General features: G+C 60.1%; 1 protein-coding gene across 1 annotated transcript; it reads right to left on the bottom strand.

Moving 5' to 3' along the window:
- Nucleotides 1-41: 41 nt before the first annotated feature.
- BLTP2 (bridge-like lipid transfer protein family member 2) lies at nucleotides 42-15,235 on the bottom strand. Its single transcript, XM_051810049.1, has 39 exons — nucleotides 15,082-15,235; nucleotides 14,237-14,366; nucleotides 13,926-13,972; nucleotides 13,495-13,657; nucleotides 13,297-13,415; nucleotides 12,889-12,949; nucleotides 12,509-12,707; nucleotides 12,227-12,350; nucleotides 11,727-11,851; nucleotides 11,576-11,643; nucleotides 11,333-11,481; nucleotides 10,967-11,085; nucleotides 10,597-10,760; nucleotides 10,224-10,488; nucleotides 9,900-10,105; nucleotides 8,639-9,734; nucleotides 8,209-8,400; nucleotides 7,919-8,121; nucleotides 7,721-7,839; nucleotides 7,427-7,647; nucleotides 7,097-7,287; nucleotides 6,913-7,012; nucleotides 6,635-6,837; nucleotides 6,007-6,301; nucleotides 5,730-5,887; nucleotides 5,443-5,649; nucleotides 5,229-5,328; nucleotides 4,851-5,033; nucleotides 4,475-4,596; nucleotides 3,438-3,593; nucleotides 3,234-3,355; nucleotides 2,716-2,896; nucleotides 2,550-2,636; nucleotides 2,336-2,446; nucleotides 2,125-2,260; nucleotides 1,787-1,911; nucleotides 1,017-1,118; nucleotides 803-937; nucleotides 42-603 (listed from the first exon to the last, which is right to left on the bottom strand). Exons 1-39 carry the CDS (start codon nucleotides 15,150-15,152, stop codon nucleotides 421-423), a joined length of 6,738 nt encoding a protein of 2,245 aa, XP_051666009.1. The 5' UTR covers nucleotides 15,153-15,235; the 3' UTR covers nucleotides 42-420.
- Nucleotides 15,236-15,588: the final 353 nt, after the last annotated feature.

Below are 15,588 nucleotides of genomic sequence, written 5' to 3' on the forward strand. Positions count from 1 at the left end.
AGCCTGACACTGCAGGGAGGTGAGAAGCCACTGGCTCAAGACTCTTCCAAATTAAAAACTCTTTTATTTAAACTCTCTCCTGTTCCCCTTTCTCCCAGCCTGGAGCGATCCTGCTGCTTCACCAGGCCCAGGGGCTGGGCCCAGCACCCGCACAGCAAGGAGGGGGTGAAGCTCGTGGGAGCCCTTGGCACGAGGGCCTGCACCCCACAAAGCAGCTCCGGAGCACCTTGTGCTCCCACATCCCCGTGCTGCTGCACCCCTGCCCTGCAGCAATGGGGCTGCCGAGGGCCTGCACGTGGCTAATCCCTGCCTCGGGCATCACTGTGCCGAGCAGCACAGCCCCCCCTCCGCCTTAGGGGTGCCCCCCAAGGGGGGAGCACGGGGCACCCCAGTCCCTTCCCGGCCTGCCGGGTGCTGCTGTCATTTGCGCCTGCCAAAGATCGACTTCTTGCTGGGGTTCTTCTCGCCCACGCTCAGCCCGATGAGCAGACGCGCCTTCTCGTCCTCCTCCTGCTGCTGGATGGTCCCGTCTGATTTGCTCTCCAGCTTCCCCCGGGCCTCTGCGCCCGCAGCTGGCTTCAGGCGTAGCTTCTCTTTGATCACCTGCCCCAGGATTTAGGGGGCTCAGCACTCCATGGCCACACCCAGGCCCCTCGGCATGGGGGAAAGCCTGAGTTGCTGCGCCAGTGTGGCTGCTTCCCACTCTGCAGGACATGCCACCTGCCTGGGGTTACCATCTCCAATCTGGGCAGAGCAGCTCTGGCAGCCTCCAGGGTGGGAAGTGGGATGGGGTCCCACATACCTGTGCTACCAAGGCTTTGCGGCTGTCCCTCTTCACCGCCATGGCAAAGTCCAGCCACGTCCACGTGTTGTTGTGGTACTCCAGGCACGGCAGCACCAGGTTCAGGTCACCCCAGTCCACGCTGTTCTTCTCACCCTGAGTGATGGGGGTGTCAGGTAGTGTGGGACGATGCCCCAGATCACCCCCAGCATGGCCCGCCCCTCCAGCCCCGCACCTTGTAGCTGACACAGAGTGGCACCTGCGGGATCTTGATGTAGATGAAGGAGTTGTTCATGGCTGCGCGCTCCTTCATCTTGTCGATGTCATCCACGGGATGCTGGAGACAGAGCAGGAACCATGAGCAGAAGGGAAGTGATGCGTATGGATTTTTGGATTTTTAGCTTTTTCTAGATTTTAGAAGTAGCTGTATTATATGCCTTAGCAGTATTTTCCAGTAAAAGTAACGGCAGTAGCTTAAGGGTTCACATACCAAACCCTGTCCCATATCGCCCCCTCAAAATTCCGTTAGCTTGTTTAGACTTCCCTCAAGGTAGGCCTTCATTCTGTTTAAGAACATCTGCACTCTGGCCTGGACAACAACATAACATGCAGGCACAGGATCTACCCTCTTTATCTTATCTTATCCACTAAGTTGTCTCGGAGTCCTGTTTTTCTGTGGTCTCTTAAGGCAACAGAAGGAGAGGGGACACAGCCAGGAACCAGCAGGGAAGGGACAGCCGGGCACTAGGCCAAGGCATTGCTTCACCAGGGAGAGGTGAGAGCTGCTCTGGCATGGTGGTAGAAAAATGAGATGCTGCAGGGATCATATCAAGCGTGCAGGTGCCTGGTTGTAAGGAATGCAAATCCTCATGGTGGGAGGGAGCAGGAGAGAACAGACAGGCAAGTGGGGGAGGACATGGCTGGCCAGCCCTGAAGCCAAGGAAAAACAGACTGACACCACAGCAGGGCTCTCTCAGATTCCCCCCTCAAGGCAGCAGCAGGTACCTCGGGTGCTTTTCGGAATGATCTTCTGACCCCTGATGTCCGATTCAGTCCCTGAGCAACTCCCTTGCCTGGGCCCAGTGAGTCATCGGCCACGATCAGCTGCCGCGGCTTCACCACGGGGATCCCTGGGGCAAACAGGGTGGGAGGTGGTGGCTGGTGTCCAGCTGGGGGTTAGCCATGACCCAGACCCTCCCACTGGCTCCCTGTCCACAGGGGAGACCAAAAATCCCTGTTCCTCAACACATGGCTTGCCAGCAGCTGCCCACAAACATAACCTGGACATGCAGACAGAGCTGCCCAAGGACATCCAGGGAGGAGGGTGATCATGAGCCTCTCACCTGTCGTCACCAGCTTGGACTTATCTTCCTCATCCCCCACCTCCTCCTCCTCCACATTACGACCAGGGAAGAAGAAACCCATCATCCTGTGAAAGAACTGGTGGGTGAGCTGGATGGTGAGGGGTACCACGTTCACCTGTGGGGAGAGAGACATGTCAGAGCCAGGCACATGCTGCCTATGCCCCACAGAGACCCAGTCCAGTCCTGGCACCTCAAAATGCTCCTTGATGGAGATGCCTCCCACGGGTGGCCGGACCTTGCTGAAAATCCTCAGTGCCAGCTGCCGGCCAGACTGGCAGGAGCTCTGGGGACGCAGCACCACCTGCAGGGAAGAGGACGGGCGGCTGGGGTGAGGACAGGCCACTCTGGCCAGGCCACCTATGTGTCTCCAGGACACAGGGCTGCTCCCCCAGGCTGCCACTTGCCTTGTACACAGCGTTGGGCAGGAGGTTGTTCATTGTCACCCAGCCCAGCTCTAGCAGATGCTCGGCCGTGTCATCAGACTTGTTGACCTGCACGGACAAACCTGTCAGCCCTCCATGTCCCTGTCCCCAGCTCGGGGGCTGTGGGTATCACTGGCTAGCTCCACACCTTGCTGTAGAGGAAGCGCTGGAGCTCCAGCTCGGCTATGCCCAGCTGCCCGTCCTCCTCGGTCAGGCGCCAGCGGGCCTGGGCAAAGTAGAACTCCGTGCGCCGTGCCACACTCACATCCTCCGGCTGCTTTCGCAGCTCCATCTTGTTGGCTCGCTGCAGCTGGAAGTCCTTGAAGCACCTGCAGCAGAGAGGAGAGCACTGGGATGTGGGAGCCCTCAGTAAGAGGGACACAATGCTAAGGAAGCCAGAGATCATAGAATCATAGAACGGTTTGGACTGGAAGGGACCTTAAATCTCATCTATTTCCAACCCCCTGTTACAGGCAGGGACACCTTCCACTAGACCAGGTTGCTCCAAGCCCTGTCCAACCAGGCCTTGGACACTTCCAGGGCTGGGGCAGCCACAGCTTCTCTGGGCTATCTGTGCCAGGGCCTCACCACCCTCACAGGGAATAATTTCTTCCTAATACCCAATCCAAACCTGCTTTCAGTTTCAAGCCATTCCCCCCGTCCTACCTGATGAGTATGTTCAGCTCCTCGCTCTCCAGCTGCAGGTCAGCTTTCTCCTGGCTTAGCTGCTGCTGCAGCCTGTGGTTCAGGTCGAGCAGGATCTCGTTTTTGCTGTCATCCTTCAAGGACTGAAGGACAGACAACCCTCAGCACCCTCTGCCCTGGAGTGGGGATCCTGGGGAGCCGGGCACTGCCTGTATGTGGGCTCACCTTCATGTTGGAGTACATCTGCTTCTCCAGCTGCCGGATCTGGGCCACGTGCTGCCGCACGGCCTCTTGCAGGTGCAGGATACTGCTGCGCTGCTCCTCGGGGTTGCTGGAGATTTCCAGCTGGAAGCGCACCCGCTGCTTCTTCTCGCTGTGCTCCTGGACATGGGGACAGGGGAAGGTTAGGAGTGTCTGGGTGCAGTGAGTGACACAGTGACCTGAAGTCCTGTGGTGTAGGGGGTTGGAGGGGATGTAGCAACCAGCTTTGACCTTGAGCTACAGCTGTGGCCTGGCAAAGGAACAAGTAAAACATCATTAAGGAAGAAAACGTGAGAAAGAGAAGAAAAACAGCTGCAGATAGAGGAATGTGTTTGGACATGAGAAGAGATACCAGTGACCTGTCAAGAGACGAGATGGGGCATGTGAACAGAAGCTAGAGACCAATTAGAGATGAGATACAAGCACGTGGACAGAGAAGAAGTAGGTAAAAGGAACAAGTTTGTCTATAATAAAATCCTTGCATGCAAAATGCAGTCTGAGTGCATTACTGTCCGTCATCAAGGGGACCCCGGGCAAGAAATAGGTGAGGAGAATTTCTCTTTTTGAGAATTTCTCCTTGCTCAAGACACATTTTGTGGCTGAAAAAAACTAAGATTGGAAGAATGTATGAGATCAGCTGATATTCTGTCTTTCCCTTGGGCTGGACGACTTTTTGCCAGGACACACAGAACAGGCAAACCCTTATCAAAAAAGGTGTTTGCAAGGTACAGAAAAGCATTCTTTCCCACAGAGGGGGGAAGGAAAGAGGAGAAGAAAAAGGGAAAAAACTGTGAAAAGCAGCCCACAGGGCAGTATGGGCATGCCTGGGCCTTTGGTATGCATGGACAAGGAGCCCTGCTTGGTGTGTGTTGTTTCTTTCCACCCAGCTGTGAGTTTCACAGTTGTGAAGTGTTTCCAAAATAAACTTCTTTCAGTACCTGAAAGCCCATGCTTAGCTCTCTGGTTACCTGTGTGCATATCTGGAGCATACAGGTGGGTACCTTGCGTTTGGGCTCCACGTGCAGCAGCAGGTTGTTGACTATGTCAAGGATCATGGCATACTGTGCCGGGTTGGTGGAGATCTCCAGGTCGTGGTGGATCAGTGTGAAGGTATCCACAGCTCCTGCAGCAACACAAAAGGCAAGTGGGGCCCCAGCATGGCCAGAAACAGGATGCAAATGGCGACCAGCCAGAGACAGATGGGGGTTACACTGATTCCAGCAGGCACAGCATGCTCAGCATCATCTGGTGCACTGCAGGGGCTGTGTGCACCCCTCTGATCTCAGCAGGGCCAACACAGACCACCCCTGGAGTTAGCAAGCACCTGTGGGTCAGCCCAGAGCTTTGCTCCAAGGCACACTGCCTGGACATACTGACCCTCCTGCTTCTTCAGCAGATCCTCCTTCTCCTGGTTGGCAGGAGTCTCGGGTGGCTTTATCTGCGTGGCCAGCTCAGGGTCAATGTCATGGCTGTAGCTGATGTAGTACATGCGGCAGCTGCAGCGAGAGATGATCCTCTGTACCTGCTGGGTCTGCTGGGCTTCCGAGGGCTGGTTCCAGTCTGGGGACAGGCAGAGGCACCACGGTCAGAGCACCATGTCCTGGCACATCGGGAACTTCATGGTGCAGGGCTCAGAGCATCAGTCAGCTCCTGAAGCCATGCACGGACAGGTCAGATGCTCTCAGCTCCAGCAGCCTTGGGGTCACACACAAGCAGGACTGGGGTAGGCACAGCAGCCAGCCCTGTAGACAGTACCTGTCGTGGTGCTGACCATGCCCCCCACTGCCTGCCCGCTCTCCATCAGCTCCTGCACCGAGTCCAGGCTCCTTTGCCGATGTTCCTCAATATTTTTCACCTGGGGAGGCAAGAAGGCACCATTGGCTGTCCCCATTCTCCCTGCCTTGGCCAGGTCAGACAGCACTGCCCGTCCCCCACACAGCTCACCTATCACAGCCCCCCAGACACTCACCTCCAGCCAGAGCTGCCCGTGCTCCCCCTCAGAGGGGCTGCTCTCCGTCGTGGCAAAGTACTGCATGCCATCCAACAGGCAGGTCCAGGACGTCTTCTGCTTCAGTGTGTCCCCATACCAGGCAGGGTGGTGCTGGCACTGCAGCAGCTGGGCCTTGGCAGCGGACACGATCACACAGCCCTCCGTCTCCGCACCGCGCAGAACCATCTGTGGGGGGAGGGACCCCGGGGGTCAGACCAGCCTTTCTGGGGCCCTCTCACAGCCAGGTCGTGGGGACAGGTAGGCACCTGGCAGTTCACCAGCTCGATGAGGCAGTTGCGGTTGTAGATGTCGTCGGTCTGACAGGCGGCGATGCCGCAGAGCTGCTCACTGGCCCCCGACTCCTCCTCCGTGAATACCACGAATTTGTCTGTCTCCTCAATGAGCTTCTGCAGCATGTAAGCCCCTGGGGAGGGAAAAAGAGTCAGTGCAAGGCTGCAGGGGGCTGGCTGGGGGATACAGGGTGAAGGGAAGCATGGCTTTCAGCTGTGGGCTGCCCCTTGCTCCCCTCCCCACTGTGCTCACCCCCCGAGGAGGCTCTCTCGGGTCGGCCGCTGGTGATGGGAGCAGTCACTCTGGCAGGGATGGAGTGAGCAGAGAGCGGGCCCCGTTTCAGTTTCTTGGCCTGCAGCTGCGTGTCGATCTTCAGCCCCTTCAGGGCCTCGGTGGACAGGTTGCGCTTGAGCACAGCCGCTTTCTTGTAGCCGTCGTAGAGGCCGAAGGCGATGTCCCGGTTCGTGGTGGTCCAGGACGCCCGCAGGTCCACCAAGTGCAGCTGGTGTGTGTGGAAACCATCGTCCCCATCACGCAGGGGTAGCTCCTGGGCACGGAGGGTGAGAGCCTCAGCATGGCAAAGCTACCTCCAGCCTGTGACCACGGGCCTCACACACAGGGGCTGCAAGCCCTGCCAGGCCCTACAGGCAGAATGTGGGGGCCAGAGCCTGGGGGACCACCCCAGAGTCCCCAGCACGGGCCCATGCCAGGGATGCTGTGGGTGGAACAAGGCCAGGTGCTTGGGAGATCAGAGGCCCTGAAGACCTGTCTCCTCTGAAGCCGAATCCCTCCCCCATTGCACTCAACAACCAAGGTCGCCCTGTCCTGAGGATGCCACCAGGCCAGCACAGGCTGCCGTGCCCTGTGTTTGCAGCACTACCTCCTCAGCCGTGCGGTTGCTGTGCCGCTGGTAGGTGAGGGAGGACAGGCTCAGCAGGTGGGTTTTCTTCACCAGGGTGTCGAGCTGGTGGTCGGCATTCTCGTCGCAAGTGGAGGCCATGAGGTGCACGGTGACCTGGCTCAGGTCGCTCACCATCTGCGTGATGCTCCACTCGGAAATGAGGCGTCGCATCACTGTGCCAGCTGGGGGACAGAGGGAGGGGGTCAGCCAGGGCCCTGCCATACAAGGAAGTGCTGCTGGCAGGATTCCCAACTCACCTTGTGGTATGAGCCGTTGGGTGCCACGAGTGAAGATGTGTCCCTGGCAGCATTCCACCTGGATCCCCCGCTGCTGGGCAAAGGAGGCCCAGTAATGCACCTGGGAGAGAGCAGAGAGTCCAGCTGAGAGCCCAGCGCAGGCACAGCAGGGAGGTAATACCAGCCCCCCACCCCTGGGACTTGCCTGCAGCCGAGGGAAGAGTGCTGTATAGGACAACTGCTTGTAATGCTGCCCCAGCTTCTTCTTGCTGGGTTTCATGTTGTTGAAGAGCTTCCCACGGCAGATGGGCCGTGTCACGCTGGTCCACGTGGCCCAAAAATTCTGCATCCAGCGGAGGGTGCTGCTGTAGAGCAGGATCCGGGGCTGGGAGTGCTCTGAGAATATACCCACTATCAGCACCCTGGGGCAGGGACATGGCAGCACCCAACCCAGGACACATAAGGATTGCTCAAACCAGCATGCTCTGCCCCGTCCCCCTTGTCCCAAAGGGATCCCCAGGACACTATCACCCACCTTTACTGGGCCGTGTCAGGTCCATTCGGATGGAGAGGTTGAGGTTCTCGGAGCGGAAGGCACGGTAGGAGTCATACTGCTGCCCTACTGGCACCTCGGGCAGGAATTCGGGGGAGCGCAGCACCACACCATGGTGGTCATGGGGGTTCCCGTGGCACAGCCACTGCAGGTCCAGCGTCATGCACAGGTCAGGCAGGTGCAGGAAGCAGCAGTCGTCATACCTGAATGCAGAAAGAGACCCCAGTCATTCCCTGGCACTGGTGGAGGCCTCTGTGCTCCAGGGCCCACACTCACTTGGAGGCTGTCCGGACGTTGATATCCAGGTTGCCCTTGAAGACAAACTGCCCAGGCTTCCAGTGGAAGGAGAGTTGGCTCCACTCCCAGTGCATGTTCTCTGTGGTGTTGTAGGGGTCCTGCAAGGACAAGCATGAGAAGAGGGAGGTGTGAGCTGACCCTGCGCCATGCTCTGTTCCCCAGCCCAGCAGCACCCACCTCAGTGGCCAGCTGGTGCAGGTTGGCCTGTTCAATGTCCATGTGCCAGTCTCCATGGAAGAGAAGGCGGCTCTTGTCCCACCAGGGCAACGGGGCGCTGGGATCCTCTGAGGGCTTCGTGAGAAGATCCACACACTGGCCAATCAGGGTCCAGGCTGGGTCCCAGCAGGGCCCCCACACAATGGTGTACTGGGAGATCACAGCTGGGAACGCAGAGATGGGCTCAGCCATTTGCACATCCCACGCTGCCCCATCCCTACCCCGGCACAGAGCCCCCCCATTCCTCTTACAGTGAAAGTCGTGGTAGAACTTCAAGGGTGGCATGTTCCTCTCCACCGTGGCATCCCCCCAGGGCAGCCCCAGCTTCAGGACCTGGCGGCGCCGGGAGCAGGCCTGGCCGCACTGCTCGGCTCCGATCAGGCGGCCGGAGAGCTGCCAGTTCCGGATCTCAAAGAGGTAGCGAGGGTAGTCACGGATCCGCACTGCAGGGCGGAGGAAGCACTGAGACACGCGGCAGCAAAGGGACACTGCCCCAGTCCCCCGCTCTCAGCCACACGAGGAACCACTCTCCTGTCACATCTCTGCTCCCTTCCCACTCCCTTGAACCTCTGAAAATCATTTTCCCTGCTTGCGTGGTGTCAGCAGGTCCCCGTCCTGGAAGCCCAGCCGTCACAGCCATTGTGCTGTCCTCCAAGGGCACCCTCACGCAAAGCAACTCACCAAAGAAGCTGCCAACTCTGCCCTTCATCATGCGGCACCACTGGGTGACCATCTCCAGACCCTCGGAGGGGAACGGGCTAACATCATCCAGGTCCCTCATCTGCTCCAATACACGTTCTGTGCCATGGAAGGACTCATCAGCCATGGCCACCAGCTCCAGGTGGGCCAGGGTCCAGGTGAGAAGGGCCCTCCGCATGGGTGTGTTGGCGTAGAGGCGCCGCGAGCGCTGGATGTAGATCTCGATGTTCTTCTTCTCCAGTGAGGCGTACAGCTCCTCGATCTTGCGGGCAGGTAGCAGCTCCCCGTGCTGCTTGCGCAGCGCAGCCACCTTGGCGTCTAGCAGCTGCAGGCGCTTGGCGCTCTCCTTGCTCTCGTCCTTCATCAGCTCATAGTTGTCTCGTAACTTGACCTCAAAGACATCGTCCAGGAAGACCCAGGAGAAGTGGGTCACTTTAAGCAGGAGGTCTGGGGGCAGCGCCGTGCTGGTGGGGCGCCCAGGCCGGTGAAGGCCCTTCAGCCACTTCTGCACACCCACGGCAGCGTCCAGCGTGCGGGAGAAGTCGTACTGGTAGGGGAACTCGATGGTCACACTGGCAAAGGAGAAGGCCCAGCCGCGGTTGCGGAGGGTGCGCAGCGTGGGGAAGGCATCACGGTGCCGGATGACCTCCTCCAGCTCTGGCAGCAGTTTCACCTCCACCTCCTTGAAGCTGAAGATGCTGTGCCCGTCAAAGCCAGCGGCCAGCTCGGGGCAGTAGCCGTGCAGGGCACCACCATGCCAGCTCACCGAGGTCCGCTCGGCAGCCAGGTTGATGTAGTTGGCCTCAGAGACAAAGGCTGTGACTTTGGCGGAGCTCAGCTCTAGGGACAGGGACAAAAGTCTTTTGGAGGACGGCCCTTTTGGCTGAAGGGGCCCCGGTGATTCAGTAGGGGTGGTCGGGTGGGACGTGGGACTCTCTGGGGGTAGGGAGGGAAGCGTCCTGTGGCCAAGGGCGTTCCACAAGGCTTCGTGGCACTGCAGGGTGGCCAGGGTGTGATGGTAGAGGTGCATATGGTCAGGAGGGCTCCACAGCACTGCCAGCCCCTCACCGCACTGCACCTGTGCCAGAGAGAGCAAGCAGGCACCACGTCACTGCCAGGGCCAGCACAGCACAGCCCCGTTCTCCTCCCCAGCACCTTTCGGTGCCAGCCAATCCTCCCCCTGCCCCATCCATCCCAGTCCCACTACTACAGGATAAAGCAGAGGCCTGACACCCAAACCAACCTCCAGGGAGCGGATGCTGCTGTGGTAGGTGACAGAGAGCATGGAGAGGTTGGCCACTGGGTTGGGGATGGCAGGAGCTTTGCAGCACGGCTGCATCTTCTCAGTGATGCTCTTCACCAAGGCCAGCACCATGCCCTGCACGCTGACTGTGCAGCTCTCAGCACTTCCCAGGACAGTCAGCGTGTCCAGCCGCAGCTCCAAGGCACCTAGAGAGACAGCACATCAGTGCTGGAGGCATGGAGGAGGCACACCACAGCATGCCAGACTCCCAGCTGTGGGGTTATTGCAGGACAGCCACCTGGGATCAGCCTGGATGCTACTTACCCACCAGGGCCGAGAGTGTGAAAAGGTTCACATCCTCCACCTTCAGATCCACCTTCCAGAGCAGCCGCCAGGGCTCACTGGAGGCAGAGGGGGGCTGTTTGGCAAGCTCAGCTCCGCTGGGCTGTGGGCAGAACAGGGGTAGGACCCTGGCCAGGCACTCAGTGCAGGTGTCTGACGACTCCACTTGCAACCCCCGGATGGTGCAGTCCAGGAAAAGCGTATCCGACTGGGCGCTGGACATGCCCAGGGGCTGGTTGTAGCTGCCCTGTAGGACAAACAGGATGATCACTCTCAGGCTGCAGGATGTCCCCGTACCACCCACATGGCATCTCTCTCCTGAAAGCCACCCTTGCCTCCTTGGCTTGCCCCTTACCTGGAGGTTGAAGGAGTCGAGGATGAGGGCTTCTCCCCACACGTGCATGTTGGGGGGATGTGGGGCACGCTGGATGTGCGAGTCGTTGCCCACACGCCAGCACAGGTGGTCCACGGCCAGCACCGCTCGCTGGTGCACACTCTGCGGCCGCAGGTGCTGGTAGTCTGTGAGCAGAGAGGAGAGGGTGAGTGTGGGCAGGGCTTGCCCAAACACAGGCACAACCAGTCAGGGATCCACAGCCCCTGGCCACATGCAGACATGGGTAAGCACAGTGGCAGCACGGCCATCCCTGTTCCCCTCCTAGTGCCTCTCAGGCACAGCCATCAACCCCCAAGAAGAGCCCAGCAGCCACCCTGATGCCAGCCCGTACCTGCAGAGATGGAGTTGAAGCCCAAGGCGAAGGGTGGTGTGTCCCCCAGCTGCACGGACACACTGACGTTGGACAGTGAGGCACTCAGGATGATGGGCGCTATGATTTGGGGATAGCTCCTGCATGGGACAAGCAGGGATTGTCTTTTACTGGGAGCTGTAGGCCATAGAGCATGGCAGGGAACAGGCCCAGAGGGACACCCTCTCTTCAGGAGCTACCTGATCACCTCCCACTCTCTGTACCAGCCACCCCATCCCACAGGCTGTGCGCAGGGCAGAGAAGGTGCTGAGTGCCCAGGCACCCTGCCAGAGTGTGGCAAGAGCAAACAAGCTGTGATACCAGCAGCTGTGCTGAGGCCAAGTTTACCTTCCTTTGTGCCCTTGGCTGGGGACAGGCACTGCCCGGCACCTGTACTCTTGTGCCAACAGGCCCAGCCAGTGTGAAAACTCTTGGTGACGGTAGTGGATGATGCAGGTGTTGAGCAGAACAGCAGCCGAGAGGTCAATGGCTGTGACCTAGAGCAGGGAGAGGGCCAGGTGGCAAAAAACTCATGCCAGGAGCCAAACCAGTCACCCCCAGGAGAAAGGACTGTGCCCAGCAATCGCTTACCTGTAGGCTGGTCTTCAGGGAGTTGAGGCACACGATGCGTTGGCGGCTCTGGGACAGGAGAAGGCCATCTGTGGAGAGAGAGGAGCAGAAGTCAGGGGTGGTAGAGAGGAGTGGTGGCAGCCCTCTCCTGCCCTTCCTTCTGGCTACTTGCCCTCCAGCTGGAGGTCTACACTCATTTGGTCCAGGTCTGAGCTGGGCGTGAAGTTGCGCAGTGGGATCTGCTCGTCTTCACGCTGATATAGAAACTGCAGCAGCTTCAGGCTCCAGGTGAGGTGCCTGTAAGAAGCGGGGAAACACTGTCAGAAGGGAACCACACCATCATGTCCTTCATCTCCCCATTTCTCATCATCAGCTGACCAGCATGCCGGCATGGACAGACACCAGACAGTGCCCAGCTGAAGCCCAGCCCAGTGCTCGCATCCCATCAGCAGAGCATCCCATCAGGCTGTCCTGCTAGAGAACCAGCTCATGTCCTTCCTCCCTCCCCAAGAGCCCAGTCCCTGGCCAAGCTCAGTCCTTCCCACTGGGGTGGGCTCTAGGACTCACTCTCTGCAGTCTGGATGAGCAGGGAATGGCACAGCTGTTTCCAGGTCCATGTCCCAAGCACTAATTTGGTTTAGGACAGCCTCTTGCCTCTACCTGCCTCCTTACCTCTTCTGGCTGTTCATGGACAGCACCATGCTAGTGTTCTCCAGCTTCATCTCCACCCTCCTGGGGATAAGCTGCAGAGTGTCCCTGCTCAGCACAGACAGGGACTTTGGGGGCTCCTCAGGGCCTGGAGAAGAACACAGTCATGGGAAGGCTCTTGCCCAAAGCCCCACACTCTGCAGCAGGAGGGAGTGACGGCACAGCCAAATCCCTCTGGCTCCAGTGCAAGCATGGGGGCTGCCAGCCCCTGCCGGGCCTGGAGCTTGTCCCTGTCCCTGTCCTGACCTGTGCTGGGCTGTTCCCCTGTGCTGCTGTGCTGGGCCCCGGCAGTGACGTGGTGCAGGAGGGGGCTGCAGAAAAGCCCCTCATGCAGCTCTGCCTGCAGTGTCCGGATGCACAGCCGGACGCCCACCAGCCGCCGCTTGCTGCTGATCTCCAGCGAGAGGGAGAGTGCCAGGGCCAGCTCTGCCAGGCACGTGTCATCCTGCGTGGGGATACAGCAAGGAGTGACACCCAATGTCCTGCCAGCAGATGCTGCAGGTGCCCAGCATTGGGCTCAGAGCCTCACAGCATTGCCCAGCCTCAGGGACATGCTGGAGTGGGTCCTCAGGGTATCCCACAGAGCCGGTGCCCAGGCTCCAAGTGTGGAATTCTCCAGCACTCACCAGCTGGCTGCTCCGGAGGACTTTGCTGTTCACCTTTGTCAGGCTCACCTCGCAGGTCAGGCTGGGGAAAGCAGAAAAGAGAGGGAGGATGTGGGCCTTGCTGCTGCCAAACCAAGTCCCTGTCCTCTCTTTTCTGTGGGACACGGGGATCCCAAGTCCCTGCTTCAAGTGCTCCTCAAAGCAGATCATGCCCTAAGTCCATGCACACCAGCAACACATTATTTGGAGAACACACAACTCAAGCTTCCCGTGATGCAAAAAGGAACCAGGCCAGCCTGGAGAAGGTTAATGTGTCACATCACAGGTGACATGAGATGCTGCTGAGTGGAACAGAGAGAGAAGACAGCAGGCTGGGGTCAGAGGAGCCTCCCTGCCCCTGAAGCAGAGTGCATGCAAGCACAGTATTACCTCTTCCCGTTGCCATTCAGGAGGAGACGCGTCTGGCTGGCCTGGATGTGCCAGAGAGACTCGGAGGTGGCCACGTGCAGAACCATGATGTTGATGGAATCCATGTGGATGGAAAAGAGCTGGGAGGAAGGTGCTACGGTGAGGGATATCCGACAGCAGCGCAGCCCACAACAGCGTCTCATCAAGCCAGTGCCTCACCTGGCTAAGTAGCCTTAGCAGGGAGGGTTTAAGGGTCAGGTCTGCTCTGCTTTCATTTCCGTCAGCTTCTCTGGGAGCCTCCGGGACAGACGGCTGGAACCCAGGGCCCTTCTGGAGATCCGTGCGGATCCGCACCTCGCCAAAACACAGCTCGAAGTAGCGCCTGTGGGAGAACAGCACAGGCAGCTCTTACACTTGGCACACCCAGCCCCACCACCAGTGATGTCCCCCATCCCAGGAATATGCAGGACCGGCACAAGGGCACCCACAAGACACTGCCACCTCAAAAAGTGGTTCACTCTCTCAGAGCAGACCATGGGGAAATAGGGATGTCAGGAAGGTGTAAAGGCAGCAGGACCACAGTCAGTGGGGCTAGGGGTGAGCCAGACCCCCCAGGCAAGCAGGCAGGGAGTTGGTGTGGGGGTACATACGGCAGCTCCCGGCTCAGTTTACTGGAGATCCAGATGTTATCAATCTCCTGCAAGGACACACAGGCAGGTCAGAGAAGAAACAACCTGAGCCTTATGATGCTCATCCTGACATTCCTGCTCTACTCCCAATGCCTGGGATCATTCAAGGAGCAGCTAAAACCCCAAGTGTGGCCCTTGGAGGAAGGGCCTGGCACCAGCCATGGGGATGCCCAACAGGAGCACGGCTACACAGATTTGCTGCCAGCCTGTAAGTGACCGTAACCACCCTCTCTGCCCGTCTGCCCGTGACCACCCCTTGCTCGGGTACCCACCACAGTCTGCTGCTCCCGCTGAAACTTGAGGCTGATGTTCTGGGCCCAGAAGAAGCCGAAGGAGCCAATCTTCAGCTCCGCATGAAGCTTCTGCCGGCACCAGGTGACAGCCAGGCGACATGCCAGCCACCTGTGGGGACAGGGGGAAGGCCAGGGTCAGCCTCCCCACTGGGGCTGGGGACCAGCCCTCTTTGCCCTTTGAGCACCAGATCCAGCACCCACAGCTGGACAGGAGCTCCCAGGGCCCCAGGCTGGGGCAGAGACCCTGCAGGGTCACCCCCAACAATCTCTGACACATCCTCCAAGCCCTGAGGGGTCCCTTTGACCCCCATACCCCCCTGACAACCCCGTGCCCACTCCTGCAGGCTCCCATAAACTTCTGTATGCCCCCAAGGCACTGACATCCCCAACCTCCCAGCCCTAGGAGCCCCCAATTCCCTGCAGACTCCCTCCAAGTCCTGTGAGCCCCCCAAATTCCCCAAACTCCCCAGAGCCCTCTTTGTCCCCCTTAATCCCTGCTTCTCCCCTCCTAGACCCCCAACACCTCACCCTCAGCCTCGTGGGGCCCCCTCCATCCCTGACACTACCCCAACCACCCTTATCACCCCCCAAAACTCCCGTGGGCCCCCAAAACCCCCCCGACACCCCACTGCCAGCCCCACGGGCCACCCCTTGACCCTTGCGAGCTCCTCCCATCCCAGGACAGCCACACCCGCCGCGTTGTCACCCTCCAGCCCCCTATCACCCCTCTGCCAGCTCCGCGCCCACTCCCCACCCCTGTCACACCCCCCCTCGAGCCCCCGCGGGCTCCCCCACGACCCCAAACCCGCCCCCCAGGCCCTGACCGCGCCAGCAGCCCGGCGAGCAGCGCGATGAGGACGACGCCGAGGAGCGCGGCGGGCAGCGGCGGCGGCATGGCGGGCCCGGCCCCGGTGCGGGCCCACGGCCCCGGTGTGGACCCCTCCCTCCCTCCCGCCCGCCCCGGCCCCGCCGCCGCCGCCCGAGGGGCCGCCCGCGCACCCCGAGTGGCCGCTGGGAGGGGCGGGACGGGGCGGGGCCGAGCGGCGCCTTCCCGGAGAGCGCGGGCGCCGCAGCGCCCCGCCGGGGCCGAGCGGTGACACCGGGACCGACACCGGGACCGGCACCGGGGTGGGGGGAGAGGGGGTGACTGGGACCGGCACCGGGATGGGGGGAGAGGGGGCTGACTGGGACCGGCACCGGGATGAGGGGAGAAGGGAAGCGACACCGGGTCCTGCGCCGGGATGGAGCGTGCGGGTGACACCGTGGCCGCACGGCGGTGGGGCGAGGGGGTGTGACACACCAGGTCCGGCACCGCGATGGAGCGAGGGGGT

The sequence above is a fragment of the Manacus candei genome, unplaced genomic scaffold (genome assembly GCF_025592945.1).
Source record: "Manacus candei isolate 608988 ecotype Guabito, Panama unplaced genomic scaffold, ASM2559294v1 h1tg000076l, whole genome shotgun sequence".
NCBI lineage: Eukaryota > Metazoa > Chordata > Aves > Passeriformes > Pipridae > Manacus > Manacus candei.